The sequence below is a fragment of the Oryctolagus cuniculus genome, chromosome 15 (assembly GCF_964237555.1).
Source record: "Oryctolagus cuniculus chromosome 15, mOryCun1.1, whole genome shotgun sequence".
In the NCBI taxonomy this organism is placed as follows: Eukaryota; Metazoa; Chordata; class Mammalia; order Lagomorpha; family Leporidae; genus Oryctolagus; species Oryctolagus cuniculus.
The window spans coordinates 7,366,842-7,388,200 of NC_091446.1; the positions used below are offsets into that span (position 1 = coordinate 7,366,842).

Sequence of the window (21,359 nt, forward strand, 5' to 3'; positions counted from 1 at the left end):
CAGGGTGTTTGAAGGTGACTCGCTGGAGCCTTGAGTGCAGAGGGGACTCCAAGTCAGGCCGGATGCAGGGGCACCTGCTGGGCAAGTACCCACAGGCCTGACGCCACAGAGACCAGCAGCGGGGACACAGGAAGAGGTGAGCTGCAGAGCAGGGACCAGGAGAAGCCGCAGGACTCACGGATGCACTAAGAGTCATCGGGAGGGAGTGGAGAAGGCTTCACCTGGGAAGCTGAGGGATCTGGGTGCCCTCCTAGGTGGGCAGGCGGAAGCCCAGACCAAGAGGAAGAGCTTGGCATTGCCACCTGGTCTCCCTACGCTCCATGAACTCCGACTGTGCCCAGCAAGCCTCCAGGGCAGCAGCCCCCGAGAGGGAGTCGGAGGCAGACAAAGGGCACGGCAGGAACCAGCGTGGGCCGCTGTGCTGGGAGAGCTGGCATCAGTGCAATCAATTCTTGTTCTGTTTGCTCTGCTTGCTTAAGTTCTTTGCTTCTCCAGAGAAAACAAACAAGCAAGCAGTAAGGGGGAGAGGAGGGATGCGTGGCACCCGTCTCCCGACCGACTCCATGTCTGGGTGGTGCGTTCTCTGGCTGCCTCCCAGAGCTGCAGGGCGGGTGTCTGATAGGTTGTTTACTAAGAGGGGCCGAGAAAGCTGTCCAGGGTTTGGGGTCCCTGACTCCTACCTGTGGGTAAGGTGGAAGGGCAGGGTTTAGCCCTGACCATCACTAGTTCCCTGCATGTCCTGGCGTGAGGTGGGCCTCAGTTCTCCCTGTTAAATGGGAGAGAGGAAATCAGTCTTAAGTCTTGCTGCTTCCAAAATCACTTCCCAGCCGTCTGCCTGTGTGAGCCCAGCCCTCAGAGGCCCTGTAGGTCTGGGCAGGCCTGGGGTCTGTCTGCGTGCTCAGCTGGCTCTCATGGCTCTGAGGGAGGTGGTGCCTGGCACAGCCCAGGGCCTGGGCAGGCGCTGTAGCCCCTGTGGCCAGGATGCCAGGTGGGTTTTTTGTTAGGCTTTGCCCAGCCAGCTGGGGTCTCGGGTGTTCCGCTCGCTGCTGGGCCTTTCCAGTTTGCCGCTGAAACCTGCGCTGATCTGTTTGTTGCCTGGAGCTTCTGCGCTCAGATCAAATGTGCCCGTGAGCGAGCCCTTGGGATCCATCCTGGAGGAGGTGGACGCATTTGCAGGGCCCACGCCTTCTTGGAGTATGATGGGAGGTGGAGGGGCCCTCCCGGCCTCTCCCTCTGGGGGCCTCTGCTGGCTCTGGTTCTGGAATGTCCTGGGGCTTTGACAGCTCCGAGGCTTCTTGGGGCCCTGGGAGCCTTCAGTCTCCACTCACTCTGGCCATTCTGCTGTGGCTTTCAACCCAGGAGACCCTGGAGACTGGCCTCAAAGGACGGCGAGGAAAAACCAGGTGGCAAATGGGGGAGGCCAGGGCAGAGCATGGCCGCTGTCCTGGCCCAAGCTCTGCTCCCTGCAGGGCCGGGCTCTCAGAAATGTCTCTCTCTCTCTTTTTTTTTGGATGGAGTTAGTGAGAGAGAGAGACAGAGAGAAAGGTCTTCCCATTGGTTCACCCCTCAAATGGCCGCTACGGCTGGAGCTACACCGGTCTGAAGCCAGGAGCCAGGTGCTTCCTCCTGGTCTCCCATGCGGGTGCAGGGCCCAAGCACTTGGGCCATCCTCCACTGCCCTCTTGGGCCACAGCAGAGAGCTAGACTGGAAGAGGAGCAACCGGGACTAGAACCCAGCACCCATATGGGATGCCGGTGCTGCAGGTGGAGGATTAACCAAGTGAGCCACGGCGCCGGCCCTAAGAAATGTGTCTTTCCACACTGGAACATCCAGGTTTGGACCAGTGGCATTATGGGGTCGTATCACAGACGGGACTGGGAAGGTGAGGGTCTTACCAAGGTCTTGTGGCTCAGTCTGTCCCTGGGGTAGGCATCATGGACCCTCCCCCCAACTCCCACCCTGAACCTCTGGAACCTTCCAGTAAATTAGGCTGCGTGGTTGGTCATATGGACTTCCAGACTGATTAAGAGTGAGTATCCTGGAGTACCTGGGTGGCTTCCTCTCACCACGAGAGCCCTGGGAAGTTGAGGACTTTCTCTAGCTGGGAGGAGGAAACGTGGTACAGGGAAGACGATTTAAAGATGGGGAGGACTCACCTGCCAGTGCTCCGAGAGGTAGGGCCCACGTGCCGGGGAGGGCCAGGCCCCAGAAGCAGCATAGGCAGCGCACAGGACCCAGACTGGCCCCAGCTGACGGGCAGCACACATACTGCACCTGGCTCTGTGCCCGCCAGGGACTGAGTTGAGCCCCTGCCCCCCACGCCTGGGAGAGGCTCCCTCCCCAGAGACTCCCCTGAGGCCCCAGTCCTGCTGGCACCTCGACTTGAGCCCGGTGTCCCCTGCCTCAGACGCCTAACTGCAGAGTTGTGGGGGACACGTAGGTGCCAGTTTAAACCACTGCCTGTGCCATTTGTCCCAGCACCAACAGAAAACCAGCACTGTCCCTGGCTCCCCAACTCCCAGCCGGGAGGGCAGGTGCTGCAGGGCTGTGCTGGGGCTCCAGTGAGAAGGCACAGGCAGGCAGGGAGTGAGCCCAGAGCCTCCGGGCCGGGGCTGCTCCCTGTGTGGGCATCCTGGGAGGCCAGGATGGCAGCCCTTGGGGTAACTCCGCCCTCTCTCCTGCGGTCCCACCAGATCACAGCCTCAGATGGGCTGGAGCCAGGTCCTGCCGGGCCATGGAGCCCCACCTCCGTGGAACTTTACTCCCCGGAACCCTGGGGACTCCAGGAATTCCTCATCCATGGTTCCTGAAACAGGATCTTGGCAGGTGGAGCGATGCTGTCTGATGCTGGGCCAGGGTGGTGGGCGATGCAGTGTGGACGGTGGGGGCGGGGGGAGGAGGGAAGGGCGGGCTTCGGCTTTGTTTGCTTTAGGACCTTGGGGAGTCTCTGCTTGGTCAGGTTCTCTACCTGCAAAATGAATGATGCAACAGATGGGCCCCCAGGTTTCCTCTCAAGACTGGAGCTCCTAGTCTCAGGGGAAGCAGGCGCCCAGCAGGGCCACACACTGGCCAGCCCTGGGGGGAGCCCAGAAGGGGAGGTAGGACACTGCCCATGGGTGGAAGGAGCTCCAACACCTGCCTCCCAGAGCCAGTAACCACAGGGTCTGCAGAGGGAAAGGGAGGGAGAGAGGAAGGGCGGGGCCGGGGCCCCTGTGCCCGCCCTGCGCCTGGGCGCGCCCCTGCCCGCCCTGGCCCAGCCCTCCCAGTCCCAGCCCAGCCTGGCGGGCCGGTCCCAAGCGCGCCGCACTGCCCTGCCTGGAGCCCCAGCCCGCGCAGCCTCTGCGCCCGCCGCCCGTCCTGTCCGGCGCTCCCGGTGACCTGCCCAGGGCGCGGGCCACAGTGGGCATGACCCGCCGTGGGGCCGCCGCGCCGGCGCCGGCCCTGGCGCTCCTGGCGGTGGCCCTGGCCTGGGTGGGAGCCCAGGGCGCAGCCCTCGAGGAGCCCGGCTACTACGCACAGGATGTCTTGACACGGGATCCCTACTACGCGCGGCCGGAGCCGGAGCTCCAGCCCTCCTCGCCGCCGCTGCCCGCAGGGGCCAGGGAGGAGGAGCGCGAGCCGCATCCGCCCGAACCCAGGCCGCCCAAGAGGGCGACCAAGCCCAAGAAAACTCCCAAGAGGGAGAAGCCGGCGCTGGAGACGCCGTCACCAGGCAAGTAGCTTTCGGCGCTGGGCAGGCGGAGGGGGCGCGGCTTCTCTGTCCCTGTGTCTGGGATGAGCGTGAGCCTGAGCGAGCCTCCCGGTTGTAGTCCCGAAGTCCCATAGTCGGGGCGCCCCCTTCCCTGGAGACCACGGCTGCACTTCCCCAGTGCATCTGCATCTCGGGGCGCTCCTGGAGCCACAGGCAGCCCCTTGGCGAGCTGGGCGGCCGGTGCCCTGGGCAAAGGCTCTTTCTACAGGACACCTCTCCCTTTGCTGCCTGCCTCTTCAGCCTTCACGCTTGGCGTCTCCTGGGCAGTGCATTTCCGATTTGGCCAGGGGATCGGGCTGGCCTGTTTTGGCAGGTGGCTCTGGGGGAAACTCTGCCAGCCAGCGGTGGCCCAGCCAGATCCCCTCCCGCCTGCTCTCAGTAGGTCGTTTGAATCTTTTGCCTGCTGGAAGATCGCTGCCCTGGGCGTGCCCACGTGGACTTGGCTGCAGGCGGCTTGGAAAGCCCAGTGGGGTTGCTCTCGGTCGCACACCCTTCGCACACCCTTGTTCTGTTTCTGCCAGCCTTGCCCTGGGGAAGTGGCTTCTGCTTGGTTTATTACACACCTTGTAAGTGAGGCTTTCTTTTAATGGTGCTTTGCCCGGATTGCAGGGGGCTGGGACCCCGGTTTTTCCAGGGAGGGGAGTGAGCAGGGTTGTGGCCGAATTCCCCAGCTGGGCAGTGGCCCTCCCTGAAACAAGGCCTGTGTGTGGCACTGTCACGGAGCTCCCAGCAAGGAAACAGTCTGTGGTCAAACAGCCAGTGCAGTGTGGCAGGAGGGGTGGAGGAGGGACGCGGGGCTCCTGAGAGGGGTCCCCCTCTGCACACACACAGCTCTGCTCTGTTGCAGTTTGTGGACATCTTGAACCAGCAGTTCAGTTGGTGGTGTGACCTGAGCAGCACCTTGTAGATGCTCCTCTGTTCCTGGGAGTTATGGAGAGTAAGAGGTAGCCCGGCCACCGCGGGTTGACAGCGGGAGCGTGGAGACGCTGTGTCGGTAGGCGGCACCGTGGCTGTGCCGGCAGCTCCGTGTGCCGTGGGCTCCTTTCCTTCTGTCCGTGGCTCTGGGTGCTGGGTGGTGTTTACGCTGAGGAAGAACCGAGGCTGAGACGATTCTACTTGCTCAAGGACTTGGGAGATTCGAAAGCCCCTCTCCTCTTGAACTTCTTGGTTTGGTCGCTTGAATCAAATCCACATGCAGTTTTGTTTTCCGTTTCTGCTCTGTGTTTAGCCTGGCATGGGGATGGTAGGGTGGGGTGGGTGGGGGACATGTGTGTTAGGTTCTGCAAGTCACTGGGGTGGCAGCAGGGGGCCCGGAGTGGGATTCTGAGCACAAGGTCCAGGGCCTGGGATTTGGCTCCTGATCGCAACTTCTTCCTCTGCAAACAGGGGACCAACGCCTGCCTCCTCCCTTTACCTTGTCAATATCTGCAAAAGCATCCTGCACCCTGGCGTCCTGGACTGTGCTATGCTCCGGCGAGCCCGTCCTTTATCCCGCGGGTCTCTACCAGGAAGCTGCAGCAGGGTGCCAGGTGCTGGGTGCGGGCGAGGGGCAGAGCAAGACAGCCTGGCCCCTGCCTCGTGAAGCCCCCGGAAGGGGGCCTTGGAGAAGGTCATGACAGGTGTGTTGAGGGTTGTGCAGAAGCGTGGGGTGTTCAGGACATGAGTGGGCGGCTTGGCAGTGCTTCCCAGACAATGGCAGGTGAGTTGGCTTCATTATTCTGGGGGACTCTCACTAGCAGCCAGCCGTTCTTCCCAAGAAAGCTTGCTTTCCCTGCAGCAAACAGCGCAGAAAGTCACAGTCAGGTCTCCGCAGTGCCCACAGGCTGACGTGTCTGCGGATCCAGGGCTGCGATGGGGAGGTGACTCTCCTTGGTCTCCCTGGAGCACCAGCACGTGCCGGCCTCGGGATGAGGCCTCTGAAGGAGACAGAGGGGGCCTCCTGAGTTGCCAAGAAGGGCTGATGGCTTTTGGCAGAGCATCTTCTAGGCACAGATGTGCCGTGGAGTCAGGGGGCTGTGTGTTCCTGGTGAACAGGCTCTGCTCCTGCGGGAAACCGAAACTGCGAGGCTCAGAACCTGCACGGTTAGGGGTTTGGGGTAGAAGGGCATCGCTTCCCCGCCTGCTGCTGTCTTGGCCTCATTCCTAATGAATTGTGTGGGGCTTTGTAGACCTTCCCTCACCCCAGGATGATAAACCAGCTGTGATGTTTGTGGCACACTTTTCATTCCTGTTTGATTTTAAATTTTAATTGATAGAGTCATAAAGAGAAAGAGAGAGAGAGATCTCTCATTGGTGGCTCACTCCTCAAATGTCTGCAAAAGCTAGAGTGGGCCAGGCCAAAGCCAGGAGCCAGAACGTAATCAAGATCTCCCACGTAGGTGCTACGGACCCAAACACTTTTCTTTAAAAAAAATTTATTTATTTATTTGAAAGGCAGATATAGAATGAGCTCGATCCATCTTCCATCTGCTGGTTCATTCCCCAAATAGCCGCAGCAGCTGGGGCTGGGCTGATGTGAAGCCAGGAGCCAGGAGCTTTCTCTGGGTCTCCCACGTGGGTGCAGGGGCCCAAGGACTTGGGCCATCCTCTGCTGCTTTCCCAGGCAGTAGCAGAGAGCTGGATGGGAAGTGGAGCAGCTGGGACACGAACTCGTGCATATGTGGGATGCTGGCACCACAGGTGGAAGCTTAGCCTTCTGTGCCACAGCACTGGCCCCAAGGGACCCAAGTACTTGAGCCATCACCAGCTGCCCCCGGGGTACTCTCACTAGGAATCTGGTTCAGGGGAAGAGAAGCCAGGGCTTGATCCAGGCTCTCTGAGACGGGATGTGGGCCTCCCAAGGGGCTCTCAGTCACGGCCACATGCACCTTTCTCTTGGTGTTTGCTCAGCAGACCCTCCCTCTCTGGACCCCGAGCAGGAGAGGCTGGTATGTGAATGAGCTTCCTTAGGGAGTCACAGCCATTCTGTACAGTAGAGTGCAGGTTACTGTAGAGTGCAAGTTACTTTTCCCACTTCAAGTGGTGGCTTGACGTGGATGGTGACACGTGCAGTGAATGGTCATCTCTGCCTTGGGCTCTTTTGGACACAGGTGTCAGAGCGTGTTGGGAAGGTGCTTGCAGAGGGAGGCACCCTGGGGCTACAACCTGGGGTGTTGAATGTGAACTTCTGGACTCTGCTGCCGCCTTCAGCACTGGTATCCCACATGGGCACAGGTTTGAGTCTGGGCAACTCCACTTTGATCCAGCTCCCTGCTAATGCACCTGGGAAAGCAGTGGAAGATGACCCAAGTGTTTGGGCCCCTGCTCTCACATGGGAGACCCAGAAGAAGCTCCTGGCTCCTGGCTTTGTCCTGACCCAGCCCTGGCTGTTGCAGCTATTTGGGGAGTGAACTAGAGGATGAAAGAGCTCGGTCTCTCTGCCTTTCGAAAAATAAACATAAATCTTAAAAAAAAAAAAAGGGCCAGCGCTGTGGCTCACTAGGCTAATCCTCCGCCTGCAGCGCCGACACCCTGGGTTCTAGTCCTGGTCGGGGCACAGATTCTGTCCTGGTTGCTCCTCTTCCAGTCCAGCTCTCTGCTGTGGCCCGGGAAGGCAGTGGAGGATGGCCCGAGTGCTTGGGCCCTGCACCCCATGGGAGACCAGGAGGAAGCACCTGGCTCCTGGCTTCGGATCGGTGCAGCACTGGCCGAGGCGGCCATTTGGGGGGTGAACCAATGGAAGGAAGACTTTTCTCTGTCTCTCTCTCTCTCACTGTCTAACTCTGCCTGTCAAAAAAAAAAAAAAAAAAAAAAGGCGTTGGGGACTAAACTGAGTTTAGGGGGTGGCAGTCTTCCTCCCACAGCGTTGCTGTAGGGTGCTGAGCAGCACCCTGGGGCTTGACACACTGAAAGCCAGTAGCACCCATTCCCTCGGCCCCAGGGGGCTGGCCGTCTGCTGTGTACAGAATCAGAATCAGGAAAGTGCCACTGGGACGATGCTGTGACCGTTCCTGACGCTGCCCACACATTTCACTGGTTTACACTTGCACTGGGCTGTGTGTTCCTGGCAGCTTCCCCGCCACCTGTGCGGATTCCTGGAAGCACCAGCCGCTCGTGTCTGGGCGCAGAACCCGGAAACCTCCTCTGAGGCTCCAGAGAGATTTTAGCACCACGAAGGGCTCCCGTCCCCGCAAGGCTGCCTGTTCAGTGGATGGCCGGAATACTCTTCCTCACGTGGACCTGAGAGCTACTTCTCTGTAATTCCGTTTATTCAGCTGTTTCTCTTTGTTTTCAACAGTTTCCAGATCCCCACAATTGGAAGGTTTTGGGGTGCAGGGACTGAATCCCAGGTCCCGTTTTCACTCTCCCAGAGTGAAGAATAAGACAAAGGGGCCATGTTTTGGGTATGCAGTGACTTTGGGGTGTACCGACTTTGCTGCCACCTCCCAGTGGATGACTTGGTTTGTGGCCATGGAGAAGTAAACCAGTGCCAATGACTCACCTGCCTTTCCCCTTCCACTTGGCTGTGGTTCTTCCTGGAAAGAAACCAAATAATCATCGGGACTCGAGTGAGTGATCGAAGGTTCCGTCTTCCTCCCCTTGCATTCCCGCGTGGCATCTGGCGGGCTCGGAGACGCAGTGGGTGCATCTGGGCTCCTGCGTGTTCCTTTGTTTGTTGCTTTCTTCACGCCCGGGGAGAGAAGGCGCCTCATGCCCAGAGTCCCCGGGCCTGGAATCTGCGGAGTGGGCAGCGAGCCACGTGTGTTTGGACATCTGTGCCCAGAATCCCCGAGTCTGTGTTTTGTGCTGGTTTGTGCCCTGGGATGGGGGAAGCAGGCAGAGAGCTGTTGTTTGTGCATACTGGGTTGCAGACAAAGCCCTTCTGTTGGGCACACAGTAGCATTTGCAGCTGGCGGGAAGGGCTCTGCGCCGTCTCTCTTTGGGCGCTCGGCAGCGTCTGGAGTTGGGTGGAGGGTCTTCTCCCGTGCCGTGCTGCACGGCTGCTGGGGAGACCGTGCTGGTCCCCATCCCCACGTGTCTTGAAAAACCACCACGGTGCGATGAGCGCAGCTCCGCAGTGAGCGACAATCCTTAGCATCAGGCGTGCGCTGCCTTCCGGTGAAAGCCGGGCGTGTGGTGCAGGTAAACACCACCCAGGCACGGGCGTCGTGCAGAAACTCCGCTGCGCTCTGAGGCCACACCTTCCTTTCCAGAATACTGTCCAACGTCAGCAGCTAATGCTGGCGCCTTCCCCCTTTCCCCGTGCCCAGGGTTCCAGAAACCAGGGCTTGTGCATGGAGTATAAAGGTAGGGGATACTCCCAGGTCTGGGAAGCCGGCTTGGGATGCTGCAGTTTTTAAAATTAGCTGTCGTGCTTCCCTGTGTGCCCCATGTGCCTGTGACTGCCCGATTTTGGGGCGGGGTGGGGGAGTGATGCCTTCAATGCAGAGACAAAGGCAGCTTGGCGCCTGAGTGTAGAATTTTGAGTGGAGCCCAAGCTGTCGGGTGTGGCTGTGCCCTCTGTGGCCCTCTCCGGTCCCTGCCACCTCAGCTGCTGCTGTGGGACCACGAAGCCCACAGAATTCGCGTTTCTTTGAATGGCTGCAGGGATGAGCTCATGACTATAACTGCTCGGCAGCCAACCAACTACTCATCGGGCATTGCGCGGTGGATGCCAGGGCACGGAACACCTTCACGTGTTAATTTCCGTCTCTGATGTCACAGATTTGTAGGGAGCACCTGGTTCTGTTTGTTCAGGATTCAGGGAGCTGAAGCCAGAGCCTGGCCCTGCTGCTCGTGGGCTTGTGTGACTGCTGGAAGCCTGGTGTGGGGCGGGGGCTGGGTGGAGCACTCGTCCCCGGACTGTGGCTTACTCGTCATATATTTTGTAAAATGGCTTTCTGCCAAGGGAGACTCAGCATCGTCCAAAGTTATGCTGGCCAAGGCCTTTGCGGCCCCCACTCAGGCATCATGGGTGGTTACAGCTGGGACATTTCTACATTTTTGCCCACAGAAATGAGACAGATGCGGGGCCATGGAGACAGACACAGAGGCAGCTGTGGACGTGTCTGGGTCTCTGGGTCAGTCTTACTCCCCCAGCCTTTATGAACATTTTGGTTTATTGGCGACTTTAATTTTGTGATTTGTTTTATGGGGGGAGGTTGACTGGGGAATCAGCTGAAATGACTTTGCTTATTGACTCCATCCATTGCCTGCTTTGGTTTTCCAACTTTAAAAAAACTTTTGACAGGCAGAGAATGAGAGAGAGTCAGACAGACAACTCCCATCCACCGGTTCACTCCCCAGCTGCCCACAGTGGCTGAAGATGGGAACACAGTTCACATCTCCCACACGGGCGGCAGGGACTGCGTTCCTGGAGCCATCCCTACTGCCTCCAGGGTCCAGGCAGCGGAACCAGGAGCAGGGCTGGGGCTTGAACCCAGCTACCCTGATACGGGAGGGGGGCTTCCCCACGGGGAAGGACTAGGCCAAGCACCTGCCCCTCAACTGATTTTCTCAAGTCCAAACTCAGTGACTTTCTGCACAGACCTGCTCTGCCTCCTGTTGGTGCGTTCCGTCACTCTCTGGCGCCTTCTCCTGTGCATCCATTCATTCGCCGATCACACACTGTTGTGCACCAGGCTCTCAGATGGCTGTGAGCAGAGCCAGATGCAGTCACATCACAGTGACGGTGTAATACGATCCAGGTGTGCAGCGCTGGGGTGGAGGCGGCGGAGGCCTCGTCCCGGGCTTCCCCTGCAGGTACGCCTGTGCCCCCTGCTGCAGGGGTCTTGGCAGCTCCTCTGGACAAAGGAGGCGGAGGTGGAGACGCTGCTGTGCGGGAGCAGCGGTTGGTTCTTTCTGGAGCACCTGTGACGTCTGTGGCAGTAAAGCCGTCTTTCTCGCTCTAGGTAAAAATGGCAACAAAAAGGGCTCGAGGACCAGGAGCTCTGAGAAGGCCGCCAGCGACGATCATGGTGTCCCCGTGGGCCGTGATGACGTCAGAGAGAGTAAGTGGGACCCTCGAGAACCACCCCTCCCCAGTTCCAGCCCCTGTCCAGAGAGGGCTGGGGGTGCAGGCCCCTGGTGCAGCCTAGTGCAGATAGATGTGCTGGGCAGGTGTGGGGCTGCGAGCGACTGCCACCTCTCGGCCATCCTGGGGGAAAACACTCACGGTGGCTCACGCTCCTACAGAGCCCAACTCACAGCGCACCGTCCTGGCTGGTTCTGCTCCACGCGTTCCTGCGTTTCCTGGAGCTCTGGACAGCCTTCTGCTCCCTCCCTGAAGACACGGGCGCCTGCTTCTTCTGGGGTCTCTTAGCTGCTATGCCACAGCTCAGGCCCCAGGTGTGCAGTTCCTATCTCCCAACCTGCCCCAGGGGTCTCTGGGGTCAGAGACCAAGTCTTCTGTTTCCAAAATATGCGATGTTAGCCCTGGAGTCTTGCAGTCCTGTGAAAATATCGTTCCTTTAATTACTTATTTTAGAATGTTGAAAACCATTGGTTCTAGACTCATCCATAACTCTGGCCCATTAACCACAGTTGTCATTATTATTAGCTATTACCATTAGTGTCGTGTCTTCATTATTCCACGGATCTCATTCCTGCTAATATTAGCAGGAGTCATTTATTAGCGCTTAGGTGGTTGCTAGGCACTTGGCCTTATATTTGTCGTCTCCCAGTGCCCCTCTGGGTTTCATATCATCATCATCATTATTACCACCCACGTCACAGATGAAGGGAACGAGGCGTGGTAATATGGGTAATTTGCCTATGGTCCTGCGGCTTGTAAGGAGCGAAACACAGATCCAAGGCACCATTTTCTATCCCAGCCCTTTTGCTTAGGAGCCCAATGCCCCGTTTGCCCCAATGCCCTGTTTGCAGCCACAGAGGCAGCCGTGAGTGCCGTAAACCGTGTCCCAGGGTTGACTGCTGCAAAGGGAATCGCAGTCCTCTCTGGCACAGGTAACGACGTGGGGTTGTGTTTTTAACCGCGACCTCGCCATCGGGGACATCACAGACTTGGTCGAGTGAGCATCTGAAACAAAACTGGCGCTGAGATCTGCAGCCTCTCCGCTACCAGCTGGGAGGGTCGTCCATCTCCCAGGGTGGGGGTGGGGGGGCGTGGCCCGCTCCCCTGCCTGCTGGGGGCCAGGGGCTCAGTGTATTATTAGGAGGGTCTCTCGAGTCCGTGGTTCATGCCAGAGCTGAGCTTCTGCTGGTCGCGCTGACTCTGTGGACCTCTGGGGTCTCCGCTAACTGGGTGGTGACAGGAGCCCCACCTGACGCAGGTCCTGGACATGGGCCCTTTGTCCCTTGCTCACGTGGGCTGCTAAGCCCCAGCTGATTCTTGAAGGACAAATGCCACAGGGCTGCCCAGCTGGCAGTGCCGGCCTCACCCGCCATCGAGTCTGGGCCTGCAGGTCACTTCATTCTGAAATGTATGTTAGAAGTGTACTTTTCATTGCCAGAATTGTCTTTAAATTTTAGGAGATGTTTACAGAAAGATTTTTGAAGGTGCATTTCTTTATACACATATAGACCACGCATACATACACACACTACACATATACACACCACACATACGCACACATACACACACCACACATACACACACACCACACATACACACACCGTGCATATACACACATATCACACATACACACACCACACACCACACATGCACACCACACACACATATACCATACACACCACACACACACTGTACACACCACACATACACATACCACACATATACATACACACCGCACACACACCACACACACACACACACACACACCATGCATACATACACACCACACATGTGTGTGTTGATGCTGAACTTTCTGCCATGGATGCCCCTACTTCTTCCTGACTCTCGGACGTCCCCCGACCTGGCCTCACAGCTCCGCCGGGCTGCAGCCGTCAAGGCTCTGACCCACTGGATGCCTTTGATATGATTTCAGCCACTAAAAGTTCTTGTCTTAAAAGAAATAGAAGAGGGCAGGGGAGACAGTACTGTGGCACAGCGGGTTAAAGCCCCGGCCTGCAATGCCAGCATCCCATATGGGCACAGGTTCGAGTCCCAGCTGCTCCACTTCCAATCCAGCTCCCTGCTAATGCACCTGGGAAAGAAGCAGAGGATGGCCCCAGTCCTTGGGCCCCCGCACACACATGAGAGACCTGGAAGAAGCTCCTGGCTCCTGGCTTCCGATCAGCTCAGCTCCAGCTCAGCCATCTGGGGAGTGAACTAGTGGATGGAAGACCTCTCTCTCTCTCTGTCTCTGTCTCTACCTCTCTCTGTAACTCTGTTTTTCAAATGCATAAAATAAATCTTTTTAAAATATGACATAGAAGGGCAGAGGACAGATATGGGAGGTTTGGGACAGTGATGGCCATGGAGGGTACACCTGGGGCCTGCAGAAATGAGGAGCCTGGAGTAGGCGTGGTGCTGAGCACAGGAGGCGGCAGGTGCATGGTGGGAAATTCTCGGGACCTGGAGTCCATCTTCTCTCAGCCTGGACGCTCCCAGAACGGAGGGTAGCAGAGAGGTCAGCTCCATCTGTCAGGGTGCAGATGTCAGCCCCTTGTGGTCAGAGTCGTGGGCAATACAGATGCCAGCCACACGGAGGCATGGGAGTGGGTGGCCTTGAAGGCTCATCTTGGGTGTGGACCTCCCCCTGGGGGATGTCCTCTCTGAGGAGTGGATGCCCAGCTGTCGCTGTGATGAGGGGGCAGTTGCATCCCGACTTCTGGGGATTGTTCTACAGTGGGCCGTGGTTGTGGGCCAGTGCTTCATCTCTCCCATGGCCACACCCTTGGCCATGTAGCTTTTCAGTTCCCTTCTTGAAAGATGAGAGTCACTGGACTTTGGCTGGACCGCTCCTGTGCCTTGTTTAGGCAAACAGAAGAGTGAGACGTGACCATGTGCCAGAAGAGTGAGAAGTGGCCACATGCCAGTGCTGAGCCAAGGGCTCCGGGGCCTCTGCTTGTTCCCAGTGGCATCTGGGCCGCGGGTCCAAGTGATGGGTGGCCCAACCCGCAGCCTAGGGCCGCCCCGCTGAGTCCCGCGGATCTCCAGACACCCAGGGGAGAAGAGCTTCGTGTGAGCCGTGCTGTCTGTGCTGGTTTGTGGCACAGCGATAGAGATGAATAAATACTAGGGCACATCGAAACGTCCAAAGTTCATGGGCGGATTGGCTACGTTCATTTTGGTTCAAAGATTTTTTCATCCCCTGCATTTTCATGATGCTCGCTTGCGGCGACCTCTGCGAAGCGCCCTTGTGTCCTCCCTTTTTAAAAGCTTGCGCTGTGTCCTGTCCATCAGATGAGCCGCTGTTTGTTTGGCGCCCAGAAGATGGGCTCTCAGCTGGTTTCAATCTTTCGCAGCCAGGAGCAGTGTGGGGTGAAGTTCCCGAGTGCCCGCGTCACTGGGTGTCGGTCACAGAGCGATTCCACACCTGGAGCTTCCTACCAGGATCCAGTCTGTTGCTGGCTTCTGCTGCCCTCTTTTCCAGTTGGATGGGAACTGGTTTTCCATACGCGTCCCCTGCTGTAAGTCTCCCAAGGGGACTGCGCGAGCATCTGAACTGAGACTTGCTGACAAGCCACCAGCTCCTGCTCTGGACTGGCTACCATACCCACTGCAAAGTGGGGAGTGCGTCCCCTTCGTGGTGCACCGTGAGACAGCACGGTGTCTGCAGAGCGGGGCGCACAGCACATGGCTATCTGCACACCACCGCTGTGGTTTTGATTCTCTGTCTCAGGATTTTATGTCTTAGGATAAGGATTGGAAAACTTTTAAAGGATCAGGTCGTAAATATTTTATGCTTTATTGGCCAAGAGGCAAGATCGAGGCTGTTATGTAAGGACTTATATAACCATTTAAAACATAACCCTGAAGACGACAAACAAAACCCACTCTTAGGGGCCATGCAAACGCAGGGCCTGGGTTGGCTTTGGCCCTCGTTCAGGCCAGGCCCTGCCCGGCAGCTTCCGTGTTCTGCAAGTGCTACTTCCAGGAAGCCTTCCCTGGTCACTGCCGTCACTTTCCTGGGCCTCTCTGCTCGTAGGCCCCGCACTCTGCAGTGGTCTCTGTGCCTGGCCTGGTTCTGATGGGCTGTCAATACCCAGGAGCTGGGCCCTGCGCGAGCCCCGTGTCAGCAGCAGGTTTGCTAAGAGTGGTGTTTCCCAAGCACTTGCTCTGTGCCAGGGCTAGTATTCTGGTGTCACAACAGGTGTTCCCAGTAGGTCCAGGAGGGAGTCAGTCCAGTGTGTGTGGGGGGGTCTGAAGGGGGCTGCCTTGGACAAGAGAGACTGGATGAGGCTGAGGTTGGCTCGGAGGCTTCCCGGAACCCTGGGAGAGGCTGGTATCTGCCTGAAGCCAGCGCGTCTGAGACACGCGGGGCCCCTGCCAGTGCCCCTCAGTGCACAGGGGCTGCCTCGCCCACCTCATTGGTCAGATGGGAGTTCAGAAAGGTCAAGGAGGGGGCAATAGGTTTTATGCTTGTGCCAGCATCCCATATGTGTGCCGGTTCAACTCCCGGCTGCTCCACTTCCAACCCAGCTCTCTGCTATGGCCTGGGAAAGCAGTAGAAGATGGCCCAAGTCCTTGGGCCTCTGCACCTGCATAAGAGACCTGGAGGAAGCTCCTGGCTCCTGGCTTCGGATTGGCTAGCTGGTGGGTTTACAGGCAACAATGTGAGCGAAGGCTGAGGGAGACTGAGTCTGTCCCTGGCAGTGCCCTCAGGGTCCTGGAGAGTCCCGGCTCCATTTCCAGCAGGTGACCACAGCCAGCCACAAGGCCCTGAGGGGTGAACTCATTGGCATTAGCCAGATTGCTCCCGGGTCACCGCCCTTTTACAGTGGTCTTCGGGACTTGACTCTGCTAACAAGGGAGGGGGCTGTCCTTGCGCCTCCTGGGATGGCTTAGGGAAGTCAGGGCTGGGGGTTGGTACTGGCCCCTGAGCCAGAGTCCACCTTCTATGCTAGGTTCTCAGCATGCCTGAACTCCCAGGTCTCAAAGACCCCCGGTGTCAAGGCGGGGGCACTTGGAGTGGTCCAGGAGCTGATGTGCACGCGAGGCACTTGATGGTGGTGATAATGATGATGGGGAGCAGTCGACACACACCAGGGAGCCTCTGTCCATCTGTGCGGTGCAGGGTGTGCTAGCAAGGGACGGGTCTGATGGTGAGCATGCGTGTGTGTGCATGCGTGTGTGTGTGTGCATGTGTGTGTGCATGCGTGTGTGTGCATGCGTGTGTGCATCTGTTGGGATAGAACAACACAGGGACCCATCAGCACCCCCTGGGGAGTGGAGCACCTGGGAGACAGTGCCCTGCTTGCCCGGTCTTCCCAGAGTGACCGTCACTCTCCTCTCCTGCCCATTGTGACACAGCTCAGACCCTAATTAATCTTTCCTCAAGGCTGCTTTTTACTCCTCTCCCTGTGTCCGGCTCGCCCTGCGCCTCTCAGGACGAGAGCCCTTTTCTTTCCAGAAGCAGTGGAAACTTGGCTGGCTGGGGAAGCTGTGTGCTGGTGGGAGGGCACACAGCCGGTGTCATGGCTGCTGGCTGCGATTTCGGCAGGACGTGGCGAGGGGCAGAGAGCTCTGAGCAGGTGACTAAGCCTGCTTCAAGCCTGGCCATTATCTCCTCATTGACATTCCAACACAAATGCCGTGAGTCCAACCACGATTTCTTCAACTTTCTGATGAGGAATACTTAAATTCAGCTTTGAAACATTGTTTCCTTCCCCTCCATTGCAATGGTCATCGGTGTAGCAACACCCATCTTCCTTGGCCGTGTCTTCTGCAGGGTGGACAGAATGCTCAGTGGTTGGGAGGTAGTCTGGTGATTGACAGGTCCCTGGACGGGGATCAGAGACTTCTTTGAGAGTTTGAAACCGAAGGTGTTCTAACTCCTTGTTCTGACATTGTGTTGCTTTCGAAGTTCTCGGGTGCCTGTATGTCTGTGCGCTTTTGGTGGTCAGCCAGCAGCTGTCACCCAGGGTCCACGGTTATGGTGGGAGGGAGGGACACCATTTGCAGCGCGTGCTTGTCTGAACATGCTCTTAATTACCTTGACATCCGTAACAGTTTAGCTGGTGATGGGTTCCAGATTTCAGTTCCTGTTCCCTGGCTCCCTGGACGTGTGAGCAGCCAGTGAGACGTCTCCTGCTCATCTGTGTGTTCTCTTGTGGGAGCTGCAGCCGCAGGCAAGCCAGGACCTGGCGCTGGGGCAGTGTACTTTGTCTCCATCTCTGCCTTGCTGCCCTGCTGGGTTTCAGGTTGTGAAGACGTGGAGGGTCCCGGAAGCCTGTCCATCTGTGCTGGGGGTTGGGGGGCTGTTTGGCTGCTGTGGCCCCAGAAAAGCTGCCTTTGGGGTCCTATACAGCCCGGGGACTGAAGTTCTTGGGGACAGGGGCTGGTGCTTTGCTGATGCTCTTCTTCTCTGGCCTTTGCCAGTGCAGGTGTGGCCGGAACAGGGATGGCCCTGGGCCCCTTTGAAAGCCTCTGCAGCCCTGGGGACCTCAGGTGGCGGAGGGTGCTTTGGTGACACAGACCCCTGGCTCGCCCATTCGCCAGTGAGGCTTCCAGACTGCGCTGAGTGTTGAGTTTCTTGTCTGCAGAGTGGCGGAGCAGGCTTAGCCGTCCTGGGCCATTCTCTTCAGTGCAGAGTTTTCTCCCCTTGACTGTGAGCCCAAGGGGAGGAGCTTCCCATTTTGCTCACTTGGGCCGTTCCAGGGACTTGCTGTGGATCCTTTGCTTGATGTTCTCAGGGTAGAAAGAGGAGGGAAATGAGCCCGGATGACAAACGCTGAAGTTTATCAGCTGAACGTTTGATGCAGAGAATATTTCAGTACTCTGCAGTTTGAATTAATTTAGAATCTTTGATGCAAAAGATAATTTTCCTGGCCCTCAGTCTAGGAAGATCCTTTTTGGAAACATGGACATTGCTTTGTCAAACCTTCAGTCGAAGTATGAATGTGGGCCTGGAGCTTCTGCCTGCTCATTTTTGCATCAAGGGCTAGAGTTTGCATTCCAGCTACTTTATGCCTGTGCATTATACAATGTCTTAAAATGTGATCTGGGGAAGGCGAGCACCTCCCAGCTGGTTCAGCAGGTAATACTGTCTGAGCCCTGCTAGGTCCTGAACTGTAGAACCTGGGGCCCCAGGTGAGGACTGCGAGCACTTTTGCAAAATGTGTGGATGGTGTTGGGAGCAGGGTGAGGCAGTGGGAAGCAGGTGCGTGGGGGAGGAAGCTGAGGGGGCTCCGGGGGGGGGGGGAGAGGGTGTTCAGTGGTTAAGATGCCCACATCCTAATCAGAGTCCTTGGTTAATTCCCCTTCTGATAAATGCAGACCCTGGGGGTAGCAGGGATGGCTCAAGTGACTGGGTTGCTGCCACCCATGTGGGGAGACCTGGGCTGGGTTCCTGTCTCCTGGCTTCAGCCCCAGCCCAGCCCCAGCCATTGTGGGCATTTGGGGAGTGAATCAGTGGGAGGGAACTGGGCTCCCCACCCCAGCCATGATGCAGCTTCCGGGAGCCAGTGAGGCTTCCTGGGCCTGCTTGGCATCAGTGGGTTAATGTCCAAGTGAGCTTGCAAGTGGTGTCTTGTGTTTAGGCTTGGTGCAGGTGTGGCAGGTATGTGGTGGGTGTGTGGTGGGTGTGTGGTGGGTGTGTGGTGGGGGTATGGTAGGTGTGTGGTGGTGTGTGGTGGAGGTGTGGTGGGTGTGGGGATGTGGGGGTGTGGTGTGGGTGTGACAGGTGTGCCTGGACGGTGCCTGTGACGTCTTGGGTGACACTCGGTCTGGAGCATTACAGGGGCAGGCAGGGGCTCTCCGGGGAGTGAGGGCTGGGACAGTCCTGTGTTGCAGGGGAGCCAGCTGTCCTGGGCAGAGGGGTGACAGGAAGGACCAGTCACAATGCACTGCCGGTGTGAGGGTGCAGGGACAGCTCTGTGCTACTGAGGATTCGAGGGGAGAAGCCACCGGGAGCAAACGGCAGGGCCCGGAGCAGAAGAGGTCGAGGTGTGGCGCTGGCCGTGGAGTGACGAGGGCCGCTGGGAGCAGAGGCAGGAGCCAGACGACAGAGGGCAGAAATCAGGAAAGGATGCCAAGCGTGCGGAGGAAGTGATGGAGGCAGAGTGGGCCTTCCAGGGCTTGGCGGGGGGAGGGGAAGCTGGGAGAAGCCCCAGTGCCCACAGGTAGCTCCACCAGCCAGCCGCCATCTCCTCCCCTCGCTCTGCCAGCGGCACCCTGGGGCCCGGTGGGCGGGTGGGGGCAGGGCGAGGCAGGTGCATTTGAGCCCACATGAGACCTTTGAGAGGGGCATGTGGGGTTGGGAAACTCCACGGGAACAAGTCCATTGCAGCACACAGCGCAGTGCTGACGGCCTCTCAGGACACGCGGGCTCTCCGGGCCCTGTCCCGCACCTGTCTGTCTTGCGCCTGTGCTGCACCTGCCTCGTACCTGTCCCGCAGAGAGCTTCCTGCTGTCCCTGCAGGCGTCCCCACCTACTTACCTCAGCCACTGCTGCACTTTTCATTTTCTTAAGATTTATTTATTTATTTGAAAGGTGGAGCTATAGAGTGAGAGAGAGAGAGAGGGAAAGAGAGAGAGAGAGAGAGAGGTCATCCAGCCACTGGGTCACTTCCCAATGGCTGCAATGGCCAGAGGTGGGCAGATCTGAAGCCAGGAGCCTGGAGCTTCTTCTGGGTTTCCCATGCAGAGCTGGCAATGTGGAGATGACAAGAGGCTATGCCCAAAACATGAGTGATCCCCAAACAGAACCCACTGCCAAGCCAGTGTGGTGTCAGGTGCCGGGGCCAGCAGGTGGCATCTCCCAGGATAGGCTGGGTGGCCCTGAGGACACTGGCACTGACGCCAGGCGGGCTGGGTGGGGCCTGGTGACAAGAAGAGCCACGGTCAGGAGAAATGGGGGCGGCGGTGAGAGCAAGGCGTGGGGGTGCTGCTCGGGGGCTGCTCGGAGGCTGGAGAACCGGAGCTGAGACCCGAGGGGCTGGAGAACCGGAGTCGGAGCTGAGACCAAGGGCCAGGTTGAAGGATACCCTGAGTCTGGCCTCCCCGGCCGGCAGTGCCCTGGCCCTCAGACCGTGCCCAAGTCCTGACCAGGGCCCCCAGGAGCACCACTGCCCACAGGGACTGAGGACCTGGAGTGGTGCGCAGCACCCAAGGGAGGGTGCGGTGGCCTGAAGTCAGGGTGGGGGGCTCAGGGGCCAGGCTCCCACTCCTCTTGGCTGGCGGGCTGGGGGCTCATCGCTGGGCTCGGGGCCATTGGACCCTGAGAACTCAGGGCGGGCTGCTGCTGTAACAGCGTTACCAGGCCCTGGGACGGGCGTGCTGGCTGGGTTGGCAGTGGGGTTTGTGAGTTGGTGATGTAGGAAGTGCCCTTGCTGGGTTGTCAGACTGTGGAAGCAGCTTTGATAGGAAGGAGGGGTCAGAGCCATGAGTCGGCCAACCTGGGAGCCCTGAGGGTGAACCCTGGCGAGGGAAGGGGATGGCAAGATGACTCCCCTCTGCAGTCAGCCCCCCCCCAGTTCTGAGTGCTCAGTGCACGGCCCCTCCCATTGCTGCAGGGGCCCCGATTGCCGCGTGCCAGGCTCCCTGTCTCAGGGGCCATGTGGGACATTGCTACTCTCAGTGTCACCGGAGCTACCCTGTCCTGCAGTGTCCAGTGGGCAGCAGCAGTGCCCAGCTCAGCCCTTCCACGCGCTCAGCATCGGCAGCTCCCACCACGCCCCATCCCGGAAGCCTCCCTGCAGATGTTGGGAAGGCCTCGTGGCTGTGCAGCCCCCTGTGCTGGCCTGGAGTGCCACCTCCGCTGTTCCCTGTGCCGTGGCCAGGCACGCCTTGGGCATCTCACGTAAGGTCTGGGACCTCGGTTTCCTCTATTTCTTTTTGTAATTTGCTTTTTTATTTAATTGAAAGGCAGAGCTACAGAGCAAGAGAGAAAGGGAGATCTTCCACCTGCCAGTTCACTCCCCTAAACGGCCCCAGCAGCCAGGGCTGTGCCAGGCTGAAGCTGGGAACTTCTTCCGGGTCTCCCACACGGGTGCAGGGCCCAAGGACCTGGGCCATCCTTCCACTGCTTTCTCAGGCCATTAGCAGGGAGCTGGATCGGAAGTGGAGGAGCTGGGACTCAAACCAGCGCCTGCACAGGCACAGCATCACAGGCAGTGGCTTAACCCACTGCGCCACAATGGCGGCCCCTCCGTTTCCTCTTTTGAGAACTCAGATCAAGGAAGTGCGGCCTTGAGTTCTTCCGTCCGCAGCTCCTGGACCGACTTTCTTCCCGGCTGCCTGCCGAGCACCTGGTGGTTGCTCCGTCTGCTCCTCTGAGCTCCTGAGGTGCCCCGGGGCCTCTGGGACACTTCGTCTCTGCAGCGCCCCATGAGACTGTCTAACTTTGCCTCTTTCTAGGGCCGGCACGGTGGCGCAGTCGGTTAAGCCTCTGCCTGTGCTGCTGGCATCCCGTATCAGAGGTGGTTTGAGTCCCAGCCGCTCCCTTCCGCACCAGCTCCCTGCTAATGTGCCTGGCAAGGCAGCGGAGGGTGGCCCAAGTACCTGGATCCCTGCACCCACGTGGGAGACCCGGATGGAGCTCC

The 21,359-nt window shown here is 58.5% G+C and overlaps 1 protein-coding gene across 1 annotated transcript in view; it reads left to right on the top strand.

Annotated features, from left to right (window-relative positions):
• Nucleotides 1-3,278: 3,278 nt before the first annotated feature.
• Nucleotides 3,279-21,359, top strand: part of CPXM2 (carboxypeptidase X, M14 family member 2) — a 115,024-nt gene continuing 96,943 nt past the window's right edge. The window contains exons 1-2 of the mRNA XM_070058297.1: nt 3,279-3,713; nt 10,643-10,741. Coding sequence (XP_069914398.1) covers nt 3,407-3,713; nt 10,643-10,741 — 406 coding nt within the window. The 5' untranslated portion in view covers nt 3,279-3,406. The remainder of the gene's footprint in view (nt 3,714-10,642; nt 10,742-21,359) is intronic.